The sequence below is a fragment of the Mustela erminea genome, chromosome 20, assembly GCF_009829155.1.
Source record: "Mustela erminea isolate mMusErm1 chromosome 20, mMusErm1.Pri, whole genome shotgun sequence".
Taxonomy (NCBI): Eukaryota; Metazoa; Chordata; class Mammalia; order Carnivora; family Mustelidae; genus Mustela; species Mustela erminea.
The window spans coordinates 806,201-826,511 of NC_045633.1; the positions used below are offsets into that span (position 1 = coordinate 806,201).

Genomic DNA, 20,311 nt, shown 5'->3' on the forward strand with positions numbered 1-20,311 from the left:
TATGCTGAGATCGTGACCCGACAGGAAGGCAGATGCCTAACCGACTGAGCCACCCAGCCACCCCAACAGATGTTTCTTTTTTCTTTTTCGTTTAAGATTTATCCATTTATTTGATAGAGAGAGAGATCACAAGTAGACAGAGCAGCAGGCAGAGAAAGAGGGAGAAGCAGGCTCTCCGCCAAGCAGAGAACCTGACACTGGGCCCGATCCCAGGACCCTGGGATCATGACCTGAGCTGAAGGCAGAGGCTCAACCCACTGAGCCACCCAGGCTTCCCTCTCGCCTTCATTTTTGAAAACGTAACAACCCATCACAGAGAGCCTTCTCTGTCTCCCACATTTGCAAAGGCAGACACACCCTGTTCTTTTTGACATTTCCATGTATACCCACTGATGATCCTACAAGTGTATTTAACAGATCCTTGTGGATGGATATTTGGGTTGTTTCCAGTCTTTGTGCTATGATGAACAGCGTTTCTGGGAACATCCCTTGTCATTATTATTGTTATTGCATTACAATTCATGTACCATACATTCCAACCCTTTAAATTATACAATCCTGGCATTTTTGGTATATTCACAAAGTTGGGCAGCTATTACCACCTACCTAATTCTGGGGAACATTCCTGAACATGCATATTTATGGCTTTGTACAAAGGGCTCAACAGAAGGCAGTTCTGGGGTGTGGCTGCTGGGCTTTCGGGAGATGATTCCTTCCACTGGGAAAAGGGTTGGCTTACTTGTCGTCCATGAGCAAAATCTTTGGGATTAGGGGCTTGGGATCACCATATTAGCCCATGGCCAAACTGAGCCCATGGCCGTGGCTGTGACTGCCCAGAAGAAAATCAGGTGCACCTGAAATTTCATACATTGGATTTGCTTAAAGCAGGCCCAGCTCCTAAACATCCCAGTTGAACAGGCTAATGATGGGAAATGCTCCCAGTGGCACCTGTACTGTAATGTCTCAATTCCTAGACCGTGCTGTTGTTTGGTCCTTTATTTTTTTTAAAGATTTTATTTATTTATGAGAGAGAGAGAGAGAGCTCATTGTTTTGTTAATGAAAAAAGTCAACATTCATTTGCATCACTGAGGGCCTCTCCGCCTCATTCACAGTGGGGCTCGGGTGTGTGTGTGTGTGTGTGTGTAGAGGCAGAGATAGGGAGAAGCAGACTCCTCACTAAGCAGAGACCCTGATGCGGGACTCGATCCCAGAACCCTGAGATCAGGACCTGAGCCAAGCGCACACACTTAACCGACTAAGCCACCCAAGCATCCTATATGGTCCTTTAAAAAGCTAAATTGAATAATGTCACTCCTCTGCTCCAAAACTCTCCAAAAAAATTTTTTTATACAGGTACAGCCGAAATAAACTTTGGAATGGCTAGCTAGCACCTCTCTCAGAGAAGCAGCCAAGGTCCTTACAAAGGCCTCCGAGGCCCAGCGTGATCTGGTCTCCACTTACCTCTCGAATCTCACCTCCACCCGCTCTGCCTCTCGCTCACTCTGCTCCAGCCCCCTTGGCCCTCTGGCTGATCCCGCAGCTCACCAAGCACACTCCTACCTCAGGGCCTCTCTGCCGAGAGCATGCCTCTCCCAGATGGCCGCATGTTTCCTTTTCTCACTGTATTCCCATCTCCGCTCCCTGGGCAACCCTCAGAGAAACCTTCTTGAATCCATCTACATAAAATAGCCCCCCAGAACTTTCTAGCCCAAACCCTACCTTTCCCTCCAACAAGTATTGCCAACCCACATGTATTTGTTCCTTTACTCTCTGTCTACCCCCTCTAGAATTTTAATCTCCCGGAGCGGAATTACCTTTGCCCTCTGCTCACTGTCACATTGCTCACACAGAGTCTGATACACAGTAGGTAAACAAATATTTGGTAATGGAAGAAATGAATGAGTAGCTTTCACTGAGGCACAAAACAAAGGTGATTAAAAAAAAACCCCAAAAAACCCAAAGAGGGCGCCTGGGTTGCTCGGTCAGTTAAGCGTCCACCTTCTCAGGTCATGATGCTCAGGTCATGATCCCATGGTTCTGGGATTGAGCCCCACATGGGGCTCCCTACTCAGCGGGGAACCTGCTTCTCCCCTGTGTGTGCATACTTCTTTCTCTCCTCTCTCTCTCTCTCAAATAAATAAATAAATAAATAAATAAATTTCGGGGCACCTGGGTGGCTCAGTGGTTAAAGCCTCTGCTTTTGGCTCAGGTCATGATCTCAGGGTTCTGGGCTCGAGCCCCACATCTGCTCAGCAGGGAGCCTGCTTCTCTCTCTCTCTCTGCCTGCCTCTCTGTCTGCCAAATAAATAAAATCTTTAAAAATAAATAAATAAATCTTAAAGGAAAAAAAAAAAAGAAAGAAATGGAGAGCAGGGCGTGAGGGGAGTGAGCAGATGTTTGAAAAGGGAATTCACAGAAAACAAAGACACAAAGGACTTGTAAATGTCCAGCAAGATGCTCAGCTTCACTCAAATTTAAAAGAAATGCAGATTCAAACTTCTATGAGTCACCATCTTTCACCTATGGGATTGGCAAAAATCAAAAAGCTTGTGAGCTCTCCGTGTTAGCAAGGGTGTGGGGAAACAGGTCTTCTCTTACGATGTTGGTGAGAGTGAAAATTGGCAGTTGCTACAAGGTTTGGGCAGGACAATGCAGCAGCATCTAGATGTTGAAAGCATGTACCCTTCGACTCAGCAATTCTCCTCCTAGAAATTTATCCTGCAGATGTATTTGCTCACGTATACAAAGAGGTGGGTAGTCACTGCAGCACTTTGTTCTGGTAAGACTGGAAAGAACTTAAATATCCACTAAAGGAGATTGGTTAAGTGTACTACGGTAGAGCCTTCCATAGGAATGCTATAGCCTGCAAGAGATAGTTACTTCAGAAAAACAGCACACAGAACAGTATGTACCATATGTAAACATTTGTTTGAAAGAAGAAAAAAAGAATTGTTCTGGAGGAACAAACAAGAAATTAACACGGTATCTCTGGAAAGCTGAAATGGAGCAACAGGAATGATCAGGGGACAGAAGGAAACTTTTTATTCTACCTTCTTTTTTTAAAAATTTTTTAAATTTAAATTTAAATTTTTTAAATTTTTAAATTTTTAAAAATATAAATAAAATATTTTAAAAAGTAAAAAATGAATACATTCTTAAAAATAATTTTTCTTTAAGTCATCTCAAACCCATGCCCCCAAGATCGAGTCACATGGTCCACCAAACGAGCCAGCCGGCCACCCCTCTTCTACCTTTTTCTATAAGCTACACAATTTTTATGTTAATTACACTGGCAGTTTTTAATTTTTAAGAACAGATAATACATGCACATGAGACAAAAACTGAAAGATTTAAAAGGATAAACATTAAAAAAAAATCAGCTTCTGCTTAAAAAAAAACCCATAATGAAAGGGACACAGGAGCCAACTGAAAACTGGGGAGAAATAAATAAAATAGTACTGAGGTATAACATAAGTAGAAAAGAAATATCCATGAATCCATGATAATATAAATAAATTATTGAACAAATAAGTAAAGGGAGAGGAGACAGAGTTCCCATACAGAATTCCAAGTACCGTAGGCAGATGCTCCGTCCTCAAAGAGGGGGAGCGTAACTTCCCAGCTCCCACAGTCTGGGCTGCAGAGGGACTTCCTTCTGAAGAGTAGAACAGGCAAAGAAGGGGGAAAGACTAATTTGGCAGCAGAAACTGACAAGTGCTGTCTCAGCCACAGCAATGGATAGATGGCCTGGAAGGGGTGCACCACTGATTCATTGTAATAAAAACAGCCCTTCGCCTCTGCTTCCTCCCCAAACCCAAACATCTGGTCTCATCCTAAGAAAAACAACATACGAGTCCCAAATAAGGGTCATTTTCTAAAATACCTGACCAATACTCCTCAAAACTCAAGATCATCAAAAACAAGGAGAGTTTAGATAAGTCACGGTCCAAAGGAGCCTAAGGAGACATGATGACCGAACAGACGGTGGTGTCCTTGTGGGATCCTGGAACAGGCAAAGGACATTAGGTGAAACTAGAAAGTCTGGACGCACCTGCGTGGGGCAGTACGTTAAGCATCTAACTCTTGGTTTTTGGCTCTGGTTGTGATCTCTTCTTGGAGTGTCAAATCAGAAAGGTATTACCAAGGTGCATCTGGGTGGCTCAGTCGGTTAAGTGTCTGCCTTAAATAAAATCTTTTTTTTTTTTAAGGCATCACGGATAATGACAGCAACCATTGTTCGAGCACTTACTCTGTGCTAGGCACTGTTCTAAGAAGTCTATGCTAATTAACTTAGCAAATTCATATAGTAATATGAGGACAACTATTACAAAACTCCATCTGGGGCGCCTGGATGGCTCAGTTGGTTAAAAGTCTGTCTGCCTTCAGCTTAGGTCATGGTCCTAGGTTCCTGTCTGGCTGACTGCTCAGGGGGGATCCTGCTTCTCCTTCTAATCTGCCTGTGCCCTGCCCCCCAGATTTGTGCACATGTGCTCTCTCAAATAAATAATCTTTTTAAAAAAGATTTTTATGTATTTATTTGAAATATAGAGAGAGAGCACAGGCATGGGGAACAGCACGCAGAGTGGGTGGGAGATTTTAAGAATAAAAAAAAAGATTTATTTATTTAAGAGAGATAGTATGCACGAGCAAGGAGGAGGGACGGACGGACAGAGGGACGGAGGGACAGAGGGAGAGGGAGAAGCAGAATCCCCACTAAGCAGGGTTCAATCCCAGGAATCTGGGATCATGGCCTGAGCCGGAGGCAGATGCTTAACCGACTGAGCCACCCAGGCGCCCCAAATAAATAAAATCTTAAAAAAACATAGTGCAACCACGTTGAAAACTACTTTGGGGGCTCCCCCAAATGCTAAACATAAGAGTTACCATACAACATGACAATTCCAATTTCCAATCCAAGGTATATACCTAAGAGAATTAAGAACAAAAATTAGAATTAAAAAATTAGAATTAAAATGAAAAATTAGAATTAAAGAATTAAAAACAAAACCTCATTCCTGCATATTCACAGTGGCCATAATGGTTAAAAGAACGAACTGGGGTACCTGGGTGGCTCAGTCAGTTAAGCGTCTTGGTTTTGGCTCAGGTCATCATCTCAGGGTCCTGGGACCCAGCCCCCACCCCCACCCCCACCCCACCCCCACCCCTGACTCTGCTTGCCCCCCCCCGCTCCTCCCCCATCTCACATACTCTCTCTCCCCTTCTCTCAAAATAAATAAATAAATACTTTTTTTTTTTTTTTTAAGAAAACAACTTAAACGTCCATCAGCTGAAGAACAGGTAAACACCATGTGGTACATCCATATAATGGAGTATTGTTTGGCAATAAAATGGAATGCAGGACTGATATGAGCTCCAACACAGATGCACCTTGAACACTTATCCTGCTTAAATGAAAGAAGCCAGTCATCAAAGACTGGGTGAATTATATGGCGTGTGAATAATATCTCAATGAAGTTGTTTAAAACCCCTCCATTTGCTAGATGGGGTTCTGCCCAATCTATGAATCATTTAATAGAGCCAATTAGATATTCAAATGAAAAAGCTCCCCTCCATTCTACATGAGCCATGGCCCAGAAATAAGCACACTGCTCAAGATTACACAGCTACACTTTTGAGTTCATTCAAAACAAACAAAAATGCATTTCCAAACAGCAGCCTCGTGATGCTGAAGTGATTTTGGTTCTGTTTTGCTCTTCTCTGGCAGTCAAGTCTTCCCGGAGTCTCTTTTACCTCTGCCTGAGGAGCTCCTGAGCTCAGATCCGATCACGCAGAGACGGGTCAATGGAGCGCAGCGGTCGGCGCGCAGGCCCCGAGAAGGCGGCCCTGGGGACTGCCCTTCACCCTCCTTTTCTTCTCGAAGCCTGTTCTGTTGCTCCTCCCCGGACCTGCGGGTGAGCTCCAGGAGAGCTGGGATTTGGGGTTTTGTTTGCCTCTGTGCCCCCAGCCGTGAGTTGGGTGGCGGGGAGGATGAAGAGAACAGGGCTAGAAAGAACAACAGGCGGCGCGGACTGCGAATCAGGTGAGGGCAGAGGGCGCTTTCGGACTTGGGCGCCGCTCACAGAGATGGACGTGGGTCGGGCTTGGGGGCACAGCATCAGATCCAGGAGATGACTGGGTATCTAAGTTACTTTTGGAGGGATCTAGGAGAGGTTGGATACACGTGTCTAGGAAGTACTCTGAGAGTTCCACACCCAAATGTGTTTGGGAAACGGGGAAGTACCTCAAGAGTGATAATGGCTCCTTCCTAAGCAAGAGTGGAGGAGACAGTGGCAATCTGGAGAGATCGTGTCCCATCTCAAGTGGCAGCCGTAGACAAAGCAGCTGTGTGTGAAAGGATTTTTAGATTTCTCGAAAGAAGCTGAATGGAAGGACTGCCGTGTCCTTCTGGTCAACCGTGTCTGGTTTCCCTTGGAACAGTCCAGGCTTGCGCTGTCCCTCGAGGCCTTGGGCATGTGCAGTGGTGGCAGAGAACGTTGGCCGCCATCTTTCCTGAGGTGGTGAGTACCGCGGGACAAGACAATTCTGGGTGGCTTGGGTGAGAGCCAGCCTCTCTAGCTTGGTTTAGTCACTTGGGTTTTTAACGATCATGTCAAAAAACGTTAAGTGTCAAAAGGTAGCTGCGAAACTGGACATCTCACGGGACCCCATTCTTCTGCACAGTATTTGAGGCATACAGCTAGAAACACAACTGGAGGAAGATACTCCCGGCAATTAGTAGTGGTCCGTCTGAGGGATAAGATTATAAGACATTTTCCCTTTGTAGAACATATTTATGTTCATTTTATAGTGACCATTTATAAAAGGAAAACCAATAGTTTCTTAAAAAAAAAATTGTGTCTCTTTTCTAACAGAACTACGCATATACGTTAAGTGCAGATAAACACACAGAAACAGGCCTGAAGAGCACAGACCAAATGACTGAAGGGTTCCCTCGGGAAAGGGATGGGGCTGAGCATGGGCTGGCAGGTAAATGGGAAATTCAGTTTTTCCTTCTGTCTTGTTTGAATCTTGGGGAATAGGTCCTCCTGGGTTGCAGAACATGTGAAAAGCTGCAACGCCCACTGCTCCCCTGTATCCAGCCACAAGCAGGTGGGAGGGAGGGGGACCCTCACCAGGACACGGACAGCGTCGTCCCCCCTCATGCCTCCCTGAGCCCGTCCCCCCCTCCGCTCCCCGTCCCCCCCCCCCCGCCGATGACCCACACGCACTCAAAGAGCAGCCAAGGGGCCTCATTGTAACACTCATTTTTATATAAATATCCGCAAGTCATGTTACAGAATAAGCCCCACCGGGGAAAAAAGTCAACGTTATGTTTTTGTTAAACGGACCCCTGCCTTCTAGGTTGGGCCCCAGCCTGGGGGCGCCTGCTGCTTTGGGAAGGCTGGGGCTGCCGCCGAGAGGCTGCTGCAGAAGCTGCCTGTGTGGCCCACCCCCGGGCCGACCCCCTTCTTTGGTGTGTGGTACGTGGTGACCTTCTCTGCCCACCCCCACCCCCAGCCTAGGGTAGGGTTCTGGGGAACAGGGTTCTGGAGGGCAGGGCCCAGGAGTCCTGGGGGCACTTGGAAACGGAGTTGGGGGACTGAGCCACGAGGAGGTGGAGTCTGAAGCTGAGATTGAGCCTTCTGGGGGGGCACACAGAGGTTAACGGGAACACGCTGGGGTGGGGGGGGCCCCGGGCTGTCAGCCAAGCAGGAAGCATTTGCCCTTCTTCCCAGCCTAGGTAGCCAGGTCCCTGCCCCTGCTGCTCTGTCTGCTGCTGACCCCGTGTTCCCAGGGATGAGCCCCGGGTTCCTGCCTGTCCCCTCCTGGCTCTTCGCTCTACAACCCCCCTCCCCCCCACAGAGAGGCCAGAGGCTAGGAACACAGCACCAGTCTGAGGATTTAATTAACCAGGAAGGGGGATTATGGGGAGGGGCACCCCTGTAAAAATGTACAAAAGGTCGGGGGGCTATGTGGAAGGGGAGATAAATATGTACATGGAGCCCCTTCCGTCAGCCCCTCCTCCCCCAGCCCTGAGAGGGCGTGAGGACTCGGGTGGCAGGTGAAGGGGGGGCACTTTGGCCTCTGGCTTACTGAGCCCTTGGGGAGGCAGGCCAAGGGCCTAGGGGCCCTCAGGGGGAGCGATGGTGTACCTCAGGGGTCATGAGCGATGACCCCTGACACGACCCCCCCTCACCTCATACACACACGCAGACACATACACACACTCACACACTCACACACACCCCTTTCCCTAGAGGCCTGTGACCTCTGCCCTCCCAGTGACCCCAAGGTCCCTCTGATGCTTGATCTTGCGGGGGCTGGGGCTTCAGCTCCCAGGTTCGGTGACCTCAGAGGTGGCTGGTGAGGTCACGACCTTTGCCCTCCAGCCCTGGCTTCCAACCTCAGCTCGAGGACCTTGTCATTAGGAAAGGGGGATGGCCTGCGCCCCCGCCCCTCCCCGCCCCTCACCTGTCAGCCCGGGCTGGGCCAGGGGCCCTAGGTGGGGAACTGGGCCGGGGCGCGGGCACGAGCGGAGGCGGTGCCCCCAAAAGGGCTCCCGGGGGGGTCTTGCTGAGAAGGTGAGGGGTCCCCGGGGCTGCAGCGGGTGGCGGTGGTGGCGCCAGGCGGCTGTAGAGCAGGGGATGGGCGGGCTCCAGACCGTACAGGCGGGCCGCGGCCACAGCCCCGGGGCCGGTCAGCTCCTCCCCAGCCTCATAGAAGCGGGGCGGCCTGGCCAGGCGGGGGGGCCCTGCCAACCAGGTCGGCTCCAGGAAGCCAGCGCAGCGCTCCGGGGGGCTAGGGCCCAGGAAGGGGGGTGGCCGGGGCCTCTCAAACAGCAGGTGGAGGCCCTGAGGCCCGGTGCTGGCGGCGGCGGCGGCGGCAGCGGCGGCAGCGGCAGCGGCGGCGGCAGCGGCGGCGGCGGCGGCCTCCTCCTTCCGCTCCTCCTTCACCCGCACCGACTCCTTGGGCGGCCTGGCCCCTTCCTCGCCGGCCCGCGCCTTGGGAGTGGCCGGAGAAACGCGGAGCTGGGGCCGCGAGAAGGGGAGGTCCCTGCGGAGAGAAGGCAGCGCCTGCAGCGGTCCGCCGGCCGCGGGCGGCACCGAGGGCGGGCAGCGCGGGGCCGGGGAGGCGCACCTGTCTTTCTCCTCCTTGGTGAGCGAGGGCTCCCTCCGCTCCACCGGCCGCTCCTTGTCTGAGCCTGGCGTCCGGGCGGCCTCAGGGGGCCGGACCCAGGCAGGAAAGGCCAGAGGACTGCGGTGCAGGCGGCCCCAGGGGTCTGGCGGGGAGGCGAAGGCTGGTGGGGCCCCTGGGCTTTCTTTCTGGGCAAAGACGGCGCCGGAGTCTAGACAGAGGGTGAAGCAGAGGGTGACAGGAGCCACGAGGAGGCGGCGGCGGCCCCGCTCGGGGACACCCCCCGCCCCGCAACCCCTGGCCACCAGCCCACTGCCACAGCCACCCACCCGCCCCGCCCAGCACTCACTGAATGTAGGGCTGCCCAGGCCTCCAAAGGCCCCGTTGGAGAGGGCAGCCAAGGAGGCGAAGCTTGTGGGACGCCCAAAGGGATCTGCGGGAGGAAAGGACAATGGTCAGGGCACTGGGCAGCCAGCGCCGCGCAGGCGCCCACACTGGCAGGGAAGGCGCAGCTCAGCAAGCAGGCCCTGGAGCCCTCAGCCGTTCCGACTCGGTTTTAACAACAGGGTGCTGTTCCTTGGGCCTCGCGAGATGCTGAGCTCTGACATGCATCGTGGTGTTTAACCTCACAAACGACAAGCCCCACGAGAGGCAGACAGGACCACTCCCACTTCAAGATGACGAAACAGGCTCAGAGAGGTGAAGTGACTTGCCAACGGTCAGTCATCTAGCCACCAAGTGGTACCCCCCGCCCCCGCGCCAGCCCCAGGGCCTCTCTGACCCCAGAGATCAGGCCCATAATCCCCCATACGGGCCGCCCAGACCAGCTCTACAGCAAACCGTTTGCCCGGAGATCCCTGGCGGCTTCCTCCCACCGGACATGCAGGGCCCTTCCCGACCCGACCCTAAGCTCACGCACGGAGCCCGTCAGAAGAACGAACCTACTCCGCTACGGGAACACCTCACGGCCTTCTCTTCCGCGAGCACGCTCCCCTGTGCCCTCTCTACCCAGCTGAAATCTCCCCACAAAGCCCGCGGAAGTGCTAGGAGCCGGAGCCAGTGCCGCTGCTCTGCTGGGCCCGCACAGCCTCCCCCCGGCACGCTACCTCTACCGCTGGCTGTTTCAGAGACCGCGTCTGAGCCGGCGGAGCCTGGCAGTCACTGCCCTGCCCTAGCCCACTGCACAGAGGAGAGGAGATCAAGGCGCAGAGGGATCAGAGTAACTCGTCCAAGGTCACGAAGCAAACGGCCCCAGGCCTGTGCCCATTCCAGCTGCCGCTCAGGTCTAACCTCCATCCCCAGCTTGAGAACTCCTCAACGTTAGGGACTGGGCTGGGGTTGCCCGACGTGCCCTTGGCTCTTACCAATGTGGGTGCTGGGGCTCAGAAAGGGTCCGTGGGCCCCGGGAGCTGCCGTGAAAGGGTTGGCTGCAGCGTGGACGGCACCTGGGGCAGAGAGGTGGGAGACTCCGGTGAGGCTGAGTGGGCGCAAGGTGGGCCTCGGGCTACAGAAAGGGAACCTCCGGCCCCGAGAGGGCTGGCCAGACTCACCAGTCGCAGTGAAGAGGGAGGCGGCCGGGTGGGGGAGCTCCTGCCCAGGGGGCAGGGCCCCATAGGGCCCCGGAAGGCAGGGCAGGAGGTCGTTCCGAAAGTCAAGCTTGTGGGAGTCGCCCTGCGTGGGACAGGGAGAGGGGTGGTGAGTGAGGAGCCGGGGGGTGCTGCTCTTGCTCTTCCACTCCTAAGGCCCCCCCAAGGGCTGGCGGGCGCCAAGATGGGGCTCGGGTGCCTGACTTCCACCTCTCTGAGCCCTCTCGGGCCACCCCCCTCTCCTCAGCCGGAGAAGCTAGTGCTAACTGTGAAGGTGCTCAGGCAGCGACCGGGGACAGGAGGGGACGTTTCTGGCCAAGATGCGGCCAAGCTCTGCCAAAAGCAGATGCCCAGGGCTCAGGCCAGCCCACTTGCCCCAGCCCTCCAGCCCCGGTACCTTCATCTTTTCCTGGTGTCTCAGGATCATGTAAGCCACGCGCACGTGCATGGCACACCACTTCCCTGGCTTCTGCGCCCCAGAAGGATAACCAGAGGGAAAGGGAAGGAAACAATGTTCACTCATCACCCACTCCAGGCCTGGTCCTCGGCCCAGCCTTTCCACACAACACCCCCACGCGTCACCCCTACAACGGAGGGATGACTAGGTTCGCTTCACGGCCTAGGAAACTGAGGCTCAGAGAGAGAAACTGTCTTGCCCAAGGTCCCACAGCCGGTTACGTCGGAACCCAGGTCTGTGGCACATAAGCCTTTCGCCCTTTCTGCCGCTCCAAATCTGGCTGCCTCCACGTCTTGGGCTTCTCACTTATTCCCAAGCCAGACCCACCCTCAGCCAAGTGCCCTGACACCAGCCCCCAGCCTCATGCAGCCTGAGGTCCTCACCAAACTCACCCTCAAAGGTGGCCGGAAATGGTCGGGGATCTGGGGATGGCAAAGCAGAGGTTGGCGGCGATTCAGACCTGTTTACTGTCCTGGGCACCTCGTCTCCACAGTCCCTAATCCCCACCCAGACACTGGAGACCTCGTGTGGCTCCCTCACGCCTTTCCCGCTCCTATGAAGACGCATTTCCCCATCTCCCGCGCTGGGCATCTCCCTTCCAGCACGAAGTTCCTGAACCGGGCCCCAAGGACGTGCTGCGCTTGGAAGACTGGGGACTGACTGGGTTAGTGGGCAGGCAAGACAAGTTTCTCAACCGGACAAGTCATTCTATTAACAGCTTCATGTCATGAGACTCTGTGTTAAGATTTCTTTAGGAAAAAACCTTTACTGCTGCTACAAACACCATAAGATATCTGGTCTCGTCTCCCCCTTCGGAAACATATCCTGTGCTTTTCCCGATGTTCCCAGAGCCATGGGCTCGAAGGCTGCTCCCTGTGCCACTTCACAAAGGGGCAGCTTATCTTTTCATTGTTTTATGGACAGGACTTCCTGGTATGATGTCATTAAAAAGAAAAAAAAAAAAGGATTTTGTAATTTAAAAAATTTGAAAACTCCTACAGAAACCACTGTCCTGGGGCGCCTGGGTGGCTCAGTGGGTTAAAGCCTCTGCCTTTGGCTCAGGTCATGACCTCAGGGTCCTGGGATCGAGTCCCGCATCGGGCTCTCTGCTCAGCGGGAAGCCTGCTTCCCCCTCTCTCTCTGCCTGCCTCTCTGCCTGTGATCTCTGTCTGTCAAATGAATAAATAAAATCTTTAAAAACAAACAAACAAAAAAAAGCACTGTCCTAGTGATCTTATTTCTTCATGAAATTCCTATTCCCCATGGCTGGGAAACTTTGTCATTTACAGAGATTTCCTCTCGTCAGAGTCTCAGGGGTAGTCCCGATCGTACAGTAAAGGGAGGGATCAGGGGTTCACTCTCAATCAACCCTGCTCTCTCCTTCAACAGGTACTCTGGCTCCTCAAGGACCTGCCTCGGCACCCCCCTCACCTGTGTCCCCTTCTGGGGAAGCCCGCTCGGCACTGGCCCCAGTCGTGGTGGCAGCTCGGGGTTCGTGCTCTGGGAAAGGGGAGTGGAGGGTTCAGTCAGGAGAGCTGGCACCAGGCCTAAACGGGGTCCAGAACCAAGGTGGGGGCTGGGACAGGCAGGGAGCACAGCTCTGAAGAAAGCTGGGTCCACACTGGGAGGGCAGGACAAAGGGCATGGCTCTGGGAATGCCAGGAGGTATGTGGAGCCCGGGGTGGGGGGCCGGGGGCACGGCGGTGTCTGGGTTGGTGGGGGTGGGAGGCGGTGGCGGTTGGATCGGGAGCTCACCTTGGGCTGGAAGGCCCCCTGCAGGGAGCCAAAGGAGACAGCCGGCGGGAGGCCCGGAGGTAGGCCGGGCACTGCGGGAGGGAAGGCCGCGTACGGCTGCGGAGAGAAGGGCACGGGTCCCAGCTGGGGCTGGACGTGCGGCCCCCGCGGCTCTGCCCGTCAGTCCTCGGGCCTCTACCCTAAAGCCCCCCAGGGAGCTCTCCCAGGCTCAAGGCCCTCGCTTCGGAAGCTGAAGACTGCACCCCGACCGTCAGGGCCACACACCCGGACGCCTCCGTGCCCACACACCACACACACACACACACACACACACACACACACACTCACATTGTGCCGGAAAAGGCCTTCCATCTTTCCTGGGTATTTCTCAAACTAGGGAAGAGAAGGGAAGAGTGAGCTGCCAGCCAGGGACCCAGGACCTTCCCCTGGAAGCCACACCCTCCCTCCAAGTCTCTGGGCCTCATCAGCGGCCCAGTGAGGAGCTCACCATGTGGGGGCCGTGGGGTGGCAGCAGGCCCGGGGGATAAGGGGTGAAGTGCTGGTGGGTGTGCTGGTGGGTGTGCTGGTGCTGGTGGTTGTGCTGGTGGAACTGGAAGGCCAGGGGCCGGGCCGAGCCCCCTGCCCCCACCACCTCGGGGCCACCCTGGGCATTCAGGTAGCGAGAGTTCAGGTCCTGGCCGATCAGGTCCTGCTCTGTGGGAGGGGAGGGGGAGAAGGCTGTAATGTCTGTCGCCACCAGGACAGCCTCCTCGGGCCCGGGTGACTGGCCTTCCCTCCTGGCCTTGAGCCACTCCCTCCTGGAGCCTGATGTCTGCTGAGGTCCGGGTGCCCCACAGCCGGCTGGGCCCAAGCCCGGGGCCATGGCCCCCCGCCCCCCACCCCGGCCAGGACCCCACACTCACCAGAAAGGGCGTTAGCGGCTGAGGCCCCAGGGTGCCCTGGCACCTGCAGCAGGGGTGGGGGCGGGGGCAGGGTGGGGCCGGGGGAGAACAAGGAGGGGTGGTGGGGCGGCGGGGGGGGCCGCAGCCCGGGAGGGGGAAAGCTGTGGGCGGACAGAGGCAGGGGCAGGGAGGGCGTCGGGGGCCGGTGGGTGAGCTGCGCGGCCGAGGAGGAGGCAGATGAGGAGGAAGAGGACGAAGAGGATGATGAGGGGGGAGGCTGAGCCGCGGGAGGGGCCGGGGCCTTGGGGGGCGGCCGTGAAGAGCTGGGGAGAGAAGTGGGGAGATGAGTGAGGGTTGGGAGGTGCCGGCTCTGACGGGAGGGGTCAGAAGCCCGGGCGGTACCTTGCCGCTGGTTCTCCAACACGGAAGGGGGTAGAACCCGGCCCGGGACCCCCACCCCCACCCGGGAGCCCGTCCTCAGACGGAGGGAACCCCGCACCCGGCAGCCCCCTCTCCCTCTCTCGGCCTCTTCCACGCCGCCGCCTCGGACGGCCCCGGCCACGTGACCCGCCCCTGCTCGACCGCGGCACGAACCGGTCACTCGCGGTGACGCTTCCTCACAACAGGCCACCTGGGTTCCCAGCCTAAGACAGTGGAAGCAGCACCTCGCTGGCCTGGCCTAGGAGTCAGGCGACCTGAATTCTAGGCCCGTCTTGCCATGAACACCCTGGGTGACCTTGAGCAAGTCACTGCCCCTCTCTGAGCCTTAGTTTTCTCAAGAACAAGGAAAGAGCCCGGTAACGATGACGGAATGAGACAGCGCCGGGGACGGTATCAGCGACCCTTACCCTTCAGCGAGCACTCCGGAGGCCGAGTGCTGGCGCGGCTCCCCACGCTACGCCGAACCTCCGCCGTGTGCCGCCGCCTTCCCCGCGACCGCCGCAGCCACCTACCCGCCCGCACGGTCTACTTTCTCTCACTTAACTCAGTCCCTTGCGTTTTAACTTCGCCTCGCCCGAGCACTGCGTGTGACGTCAGAGGGCTGAGGTACTGATCGTGTTTTTCTAAAGCCCATTAACAGCTAAAACAGCGGTTGCCCCCGGAACAGCTGAAACGATCGGCGCCCGGCCAGCGACACACGGGCACACTTTGGGAAACACTGCACGACCTCATCGTCCACCCTCACGACAGCTTTACCCGGAGAAAGGGACCGTTACCAGTTCTTTATGACCGAAACGGAAAATTGAGGCTCAGAGAGATGAAGTGACTTTTCAAAAATCACACAGCCACAAGCGGCAGAGCAAGAATCTGAACCAGGCCTGACTGACACCAAAGCCAGCACCCTTATTAATCATGTCAGCATTTCCCAAAGTGTGTTCTGAAGAACACTCCTCCTAGCAGATGTGCCTTCCGAAAAGGCCTCAGCAGCGCATCAAGTTGGGAGACGGCACAGAGTGCACCTCCCTGCCCAGGAACGTCCGGTGAAGCGGCCCTGGGAGGCCCTGTAAGTGAGTAATCACTTCACATTTGCTTCACCCAGTGTCTCTCAAGCTTTTCAGCCTCAGAATCCCTTTTTCAAGTCACATCCCACAGGCACCATCCCGTGTCCCAGCCACAGAATGCAGGGGTTGGCGCCAAAGTGACCAGGTCCTTCCAGACCAGACCAAAGCCCTGGACCACTCACCTGCCAGTGCTGAGGTCCAGGCTGCTGCCATAGGGAGAAGTGCGGAGGCCGAAGGGCGAGACCCGAAGCTGCAGCTGGGGCTGGGGTGGGGGTGGCAGGCTGGGGGCGGCCGGCAAGGGTGCAGGGGGTGAGACAGGAGGCCGAGGGGCCGGTGGAGGCGGTGGTTCCTTCGGGGGGAAAGGCACTAGCAGCGGGTCGGGCCCTGGGGGCTGTTCCTGGCTCCGCTCCAGGCCCGACACTTTAGGGACCACGGAGAGTTTTGCTTCACAGTTCCCATTGAAGGCGCCGTGGGGGCCCGAGGCTGTGAGGACAGGTCAGCAGATGGATTCAGCTGCGGCCCGTATTCCCCCACTTCCCTCCCTCGTGTCCAGCCCCAGCCCTTGAGACCAACCTTTGCTGGTTGAGACAGTGAAGGATGGGTCGAGGTCATCATCGGAGACCTGGGGAAGAAGGGCGGACAGGGTCAGGTTTGGGTCAGGCGAGGCCCTCACCCAGGAAAGCTAACAGCCCCCAGGGCCTGCTAGGAAGTGGCAGTGCTGCCAAGTCCATTCTATCGGCTTCGGTGAAACCCAGCAAAGACTGCGGGTTCCGGGGGGCCTGTGCCTGAAGAAAGGGGTGGGAAGCTACGCCTCCGAATTTGAAAGGCCAGGAGGACTGACTTGAGGCGGCACTCGTGTGTCAGAGAAGCAGGCACATCAAAGCCAAAGATGTCAGTTGTCACTAACTGCTGGCCCATACGCCCCCCGGACTTACAGATCCGTTTGGCCCACAAGTGTCAGCAAAACCCTTTGAAACTAACTGCTGATATTTACAAATCCAGGAATTCCTCATACAAACTCGGACTTCCAGGTTCTCTTAAGAACTGGCTCCTGTGCTCGCATGGCAACAATTAGCTAGGACTAGACAGTGGTCACCTCCTGTAGACACACAAGAACTCTGGTTCACCACAGTCCCCGTCCAGCCAATTTTTTAAATGAAAAAAAGGCACCCATCAGGGAATACACTTTTTAGTTAGTTGCAAGGGCAGAGCAAGAGCGACTAAAACACATCATTTCAAAACAAGCACATCCGACCTGACAATAAACCGGAACAGAACCTCGTGAGACACGTTTCTACACTGGTCACAGGGTTTGGTGCCCTCGCTGCCACAACCGTGGTCTCTGCTCAGATTCTGGGAGAGCGGACCAGCAGTGAGCAGGGTGACCGGCTCAGCTCGACAGCCACCTGAATTTCTGTGGAGAGCCACTGGTCTTCCGAAGGGTTAGGAAAAGATGGTACACCGAGACAAGGGCTTTCTATTCTTTAGAAACCGGCTCTAGTTACCAAAGAAAGCAAGTCGTTTACCCATTCAATCTGCGCGTACCCCCCTTCCCCATCCAGGCATGGCTCAACCTAACTACGTTCCCCACTCAAGGGGGAGGCTCTCTCTCGCTGTACGGGGCAGACCTCTGAGCCGCACTCCGCTTTACAAATTACAGCACTGCCCACCCGACAAGTTCTAGCCCTACTCACCCTCTCGTCCAGATCGCTTTCTGCATCACACTGGGGAAAAGGAAAGACAGAGGTGTCACAAGAGGGAAGAAGGGGGGGCCCGAGGGACAGAGGGGACTTTCAGAGAGGAATTGCGAGGGGAGGGGCCGGTACAGGCAGAGGGCACTTACTATGTATCCAGCTTCCAGAGAATGACGGGAGGACGCCTGAGAAAGACCAGAGTCCAGAGGTAAGGAAGGCCGACTGGCGAGGCCTTTGGATCGAGTCTAAACTCCCCAGCAAGGAACTGCAGGCCCCTCACGACACACTCTCCTTCTCTGTCTAGCTGCTTCTCCTACCGTGGCCCGCCCCGTCCCCAGTGCGCTCACCATTTTCTGAACACATTCTCACATCTCTGTGCTTTTGCTCAAAACAACTTCGCCTGTTTCTCCTCTTAGCCAACTTATGACTATCCTTCAAGGCCTGACTAAGACGTCCTAGGGGGCTTTCCCTAACCACAACCCTCCTCCCATCCCCCAGGCAGAACGAGGGCTTCCGCATGTGGCTTCTGCAGCATCCCTCCCGGATCTCCGCCTTCTGTCGCTTCTCAGGTTTGGATCAAGGTATTTGCTCAGATTGTGCCTTTCTTGCTAGACTGCCGTTGCCTGGAGAGACCTGAGACTGCTCTAATTCATTTACGGTTCCACCAAGTCTTGCTGATACATCTCTGAAAAACCAACTTATTTCAGACAGACAGGGCAAGCCAAAAGCAGAAAAGCCTGAGTGTGGACATGCCTCTGTCAGACCTGGACTGAGGCGTGAGGGCTCAAACCCGCTCTGCCGTCAGAGAAGAGAATCACCGTTTATGAGGAGCAGCAACGCTGCCGGTGCAGAACAACCCTATGTGAAGAGCGTGCCGTCCGGTCTTAAAGGACAGGGATCCATGACAAGCTCACCTCTTTCCTCCTCCGCTTATTGGGCCATTTTCGGGCCCGATCCCCAGAGGGCCGTCCAGGCTCCCGATCAGAGCTGTCCCCTGGCTCCCCAGTGGCCCCACTGGAACCCCCCCTCTTCCGCTTCCCAGAATGCTTCAGCCGGTGTTCCAGTCGCTCTGGGGGCTGAAGCGATGCATCCTTCTGTGGAGGAGGAGGTGGGACTGAAGTAGACGGAGAAAGGCAAGCTCCCGACCTCTCTAGGGGTGACCAGGCTACCAAAGTGGCTCTCGGGCCGGGTAACCAGGCTGGTCCCTGGAGACTAACCCTACCTCCTCCCACCCCAGGGTGGGGCAGAGGCCTGGCCAGAGGAGCCGGTTGCTCTGGTTTGGGGTGCCAGCATTCCCCCCCAACTCCACCCACTCCGGGCACCATACCCTTCTCTCTGCCCCTCAGAAGCCCCCAAAGGTCCCCAGCTCCTACAGGCCCCACCTGCAAGGCCTCAAGGCTGGCGAAGCTGGCGATGGCGAAGCCATCGATCAAGTCCTCCTCCTCTTCGTCCTCCTCCTCGGGCTCCTCCTCGGCCTCCCCGTCGTCTGCGCCCCCCTCCTCCTCCTCCTCCTCCTCCTCCCCGCGGCTGCCCGAGCCGGCCGGCCGCTTCCGAGCTCGGGGTCGCGGGGGCCGAGGCCTGGGACGGGGCCGCCGTCGTCTCGGGCCTCCGGGCCGCTCTCCGGACGAAGCCGACGACCAAGGCCTGGCGGGCGGCGGCGGCGACGAGGAGGACGAGGAGCCGCGCGGGGCGGCCAACAGGGCCCGGGGCGCGTCGCCGCCGGGACCTCGGCGGCGCCGCTGCTCCCGGTCTCGGTCTCGGCGCGAGCAGCGCCGCCGCCGCCGCTCCCCCTCCGCGGCCCAGCCCGGGCCCGGAGCCGCGGCCGCTGCCGTCTCCATGGCGACCGCCCTCAGCGCCGCATCCGGAGGCGGCGGGGCCCGAAGCGGCCTGTCCGCAGGCCCGGGGTCGCAGGCGCGGCGCTGGCGGCTGCACAGGGACGGAAAGGCCACGGCTTCCCCTTTCAAGCAGGATCTGCTGGCCCCGAGCTTGCCCCAAGGCCAAGGCCCGGGGAGCCGGCGCCGCCCCCGGGGCGACAAGCCCGAGGGCCCCCCCTGTGGGGCCGGCGGAGCCGAGACGGCGAAAACGGGGCGGCCGTCCCTTTAAGGCGAGGCCTCAAGTAGTCCAGCCCCTGACCCCTTTACGACGACCCGATGGTGTCCAGCCGGCCTAGCGCGGTGGCCGCCCCCTGCCAGGGGTCGAGACAAGTCTCCCCGAGGAAGAGGAAGGGCCACCCCTTTAAAAGGGACCGAAAGCTCGCCCCGAAACGCACACCTCCCCTTTAAAAGTGTCTCAAGTCCTCCGGCTGAAAGAGGCCACCCCTTTAAGGAGCCCAGGGTCCTCCAAGCAGCAGGCCGCCCCCTTCCAGGGCTCAGGAGTGAAGTTTCTGGTCCTCCGCAAGCGGCCACTTCCCCTTTAAGCGGAGTTGAAAGAACTTCTCGCGGGGGGGGCAGAGGAGGAGAGACTCCCCACTCGGCCCAGCTCGCCCGGCAGCACACTTCTCAGTTTGTCAGCTTCGGCTCGATGGCCTCCCCTTTAAGGCTGCCGATGCAGTCGGCCGAGTTCAGCGGCCGCCCCTTTAAGGAGATTTAAAGGGGCCTCCTCCAGGCCTGTCTCTTCCAGCCTCCGCCTCCGGTCGCCATGAAAGGCTGGGGGGGGGCGGGGCCGCGGGGCCAGCCCTCCAAAGCCCCGGATGTGAGGCAACGGTGACGGGTAGAGCTTCTCTGTCTGCCGACATAAAAGTCTCTTCCTCCTTTCCTCCGTCTCTGCCTGACTTGCGCCGTAAGGGATCCGGAACGGCCGTTGGGAGGCGGGGGAGCTCCAGCGCACCCTCCTGTTGTCTCCTTTGGCGTCTCGGGCCTCTTCTCCGCCAGGACTTCCCTGCCCCTCCTCCCTCTTCCTCCTCAGCCTACGCCTCCTTCCTCTCTCGGCCTCCTCCCACTCTCCGCCCCCTTCCCCCTCGCCCCTCCACAAGCTTCGTCGTTGATAGGTTGAGAAGTGTACGACAAGGCGAAGGGCGGAGTCAAGCTCCGGGGAGTGGGTAATATGTAACCGCCCTCCAATCTTGGATTGGGTATACGTCAGGTTAGCCCCGCCCCTCCTCGGGTCTTGTGACTCGACTGGTTCGAAGTAGGCGCTTGGGGCGGTCCCCCAGGCGACCCCGCCTCTTCCTGCTCTCTGTTCATTGGTCCGCCTTCAGACAGCGTCGAGACTGGGAGTCGTGCCGTACGGCGCGAGGCCTAGGGGCGGTTGGCCGCTGGGCGGCGGGCGGCCGCGGAAGGTCCCAGTCCGCGGCCGGATGCG

General features: G+C 56.8%; 1 protein-coding gene across 3 annotated transcripts; it reads right to left on the reverse strand.

Annotated features, from left to right (window-relative positions):
• Positions 1 to 1,479: 1,479 nt before the first annotated feature.
• FBRS (fibrosin) lies at positions 1,480 to 20,119 on the reverse strand. Of its 3 annotated transcripts, XR_004281806.1 has the most exons (19): positions 18,394 to 20,119; positions 17,926 to 18,105; positions 17,161 to 17,196; positions 17,012 to 17,041; positions 15,891 to 15,939; positions 15,500 to 15,800; positions 13,837 to 14,138; positions 13,422 to 13,627; positions 13,262 to 13,306; positions 12,935 to 13,063; positions 12,611 to 12,679; positions 11,572 to 11,601; positions 11,120 to 11,191; positions 10,687 to 10,807; positions 10,501 to 10,581; positions 9,486 to 9,569; positions 9,140 to 9,347; positions 8,199 to 9,055; positions 1,480 to 1,493 (listed from the first exon to the last, which is right to left on the reverse strand). XR_004281806.1 is itself a non-coding variant. In XM_032327575.1 (18 exons), the coding sequence occupies exons 1-18, from the start codon at positions 18,847 to 18,849 to the stop codon at positions 8,470 to 8,472; spliced, it is 2,985 nt and encodes a 994-aa protein (XP_032183466.1). In that variant the 5' UTR covers positions 18,850 to 20,119; the 3' UTR covers positions 7,251 to 8,469. The 3 variants fall into 3 exon arrangements, 2 of the variants coding, with proteins under 2 accessions (XP_032183466.1, XP_032183467.1); XM_032327575.1 differs by lacking the exon at positions 1,480 to 1,493 and having other exon boundaries at positions 7,251 to 9,055; XM_032327576.1 differs by lacking the exon at positions 1,480 to 1,493 and having other exon boundaries at positions 7,251 to 9,055; positions 12,935 to 13,030; positions 18,394 to 20,117.
• Between the last annotated feature and the right edge of the window lie 192 nt (positions 20,120 to 20,311).

Bases quoted from the DNA above. Each gene is read 5' to 3' on its own strand.
- FBRS (XM_032327575.1), bottom strand. From the start codon at position 18,849: ATGGAGACGGCAGCGGCCGCGGCTCCGGGCCCGGGCTGGGCCGCGGAG. The intron at 17,197-17,925 runs GTGAGCTTGTCA...GGTCTTTCTCAG, and splicing joins ATAAGCGGAGGAGGAAAGAG to GCGTCCTCCCGTCATTCTCT. The intron at 11,192-11,571 runs GTGAGTTTGGTG...TCTGGGGCGCAG, and splicing joins ATTTCCGGCCACCTTTGAGG to AAGCCAGGGAAGTGGTGTGC.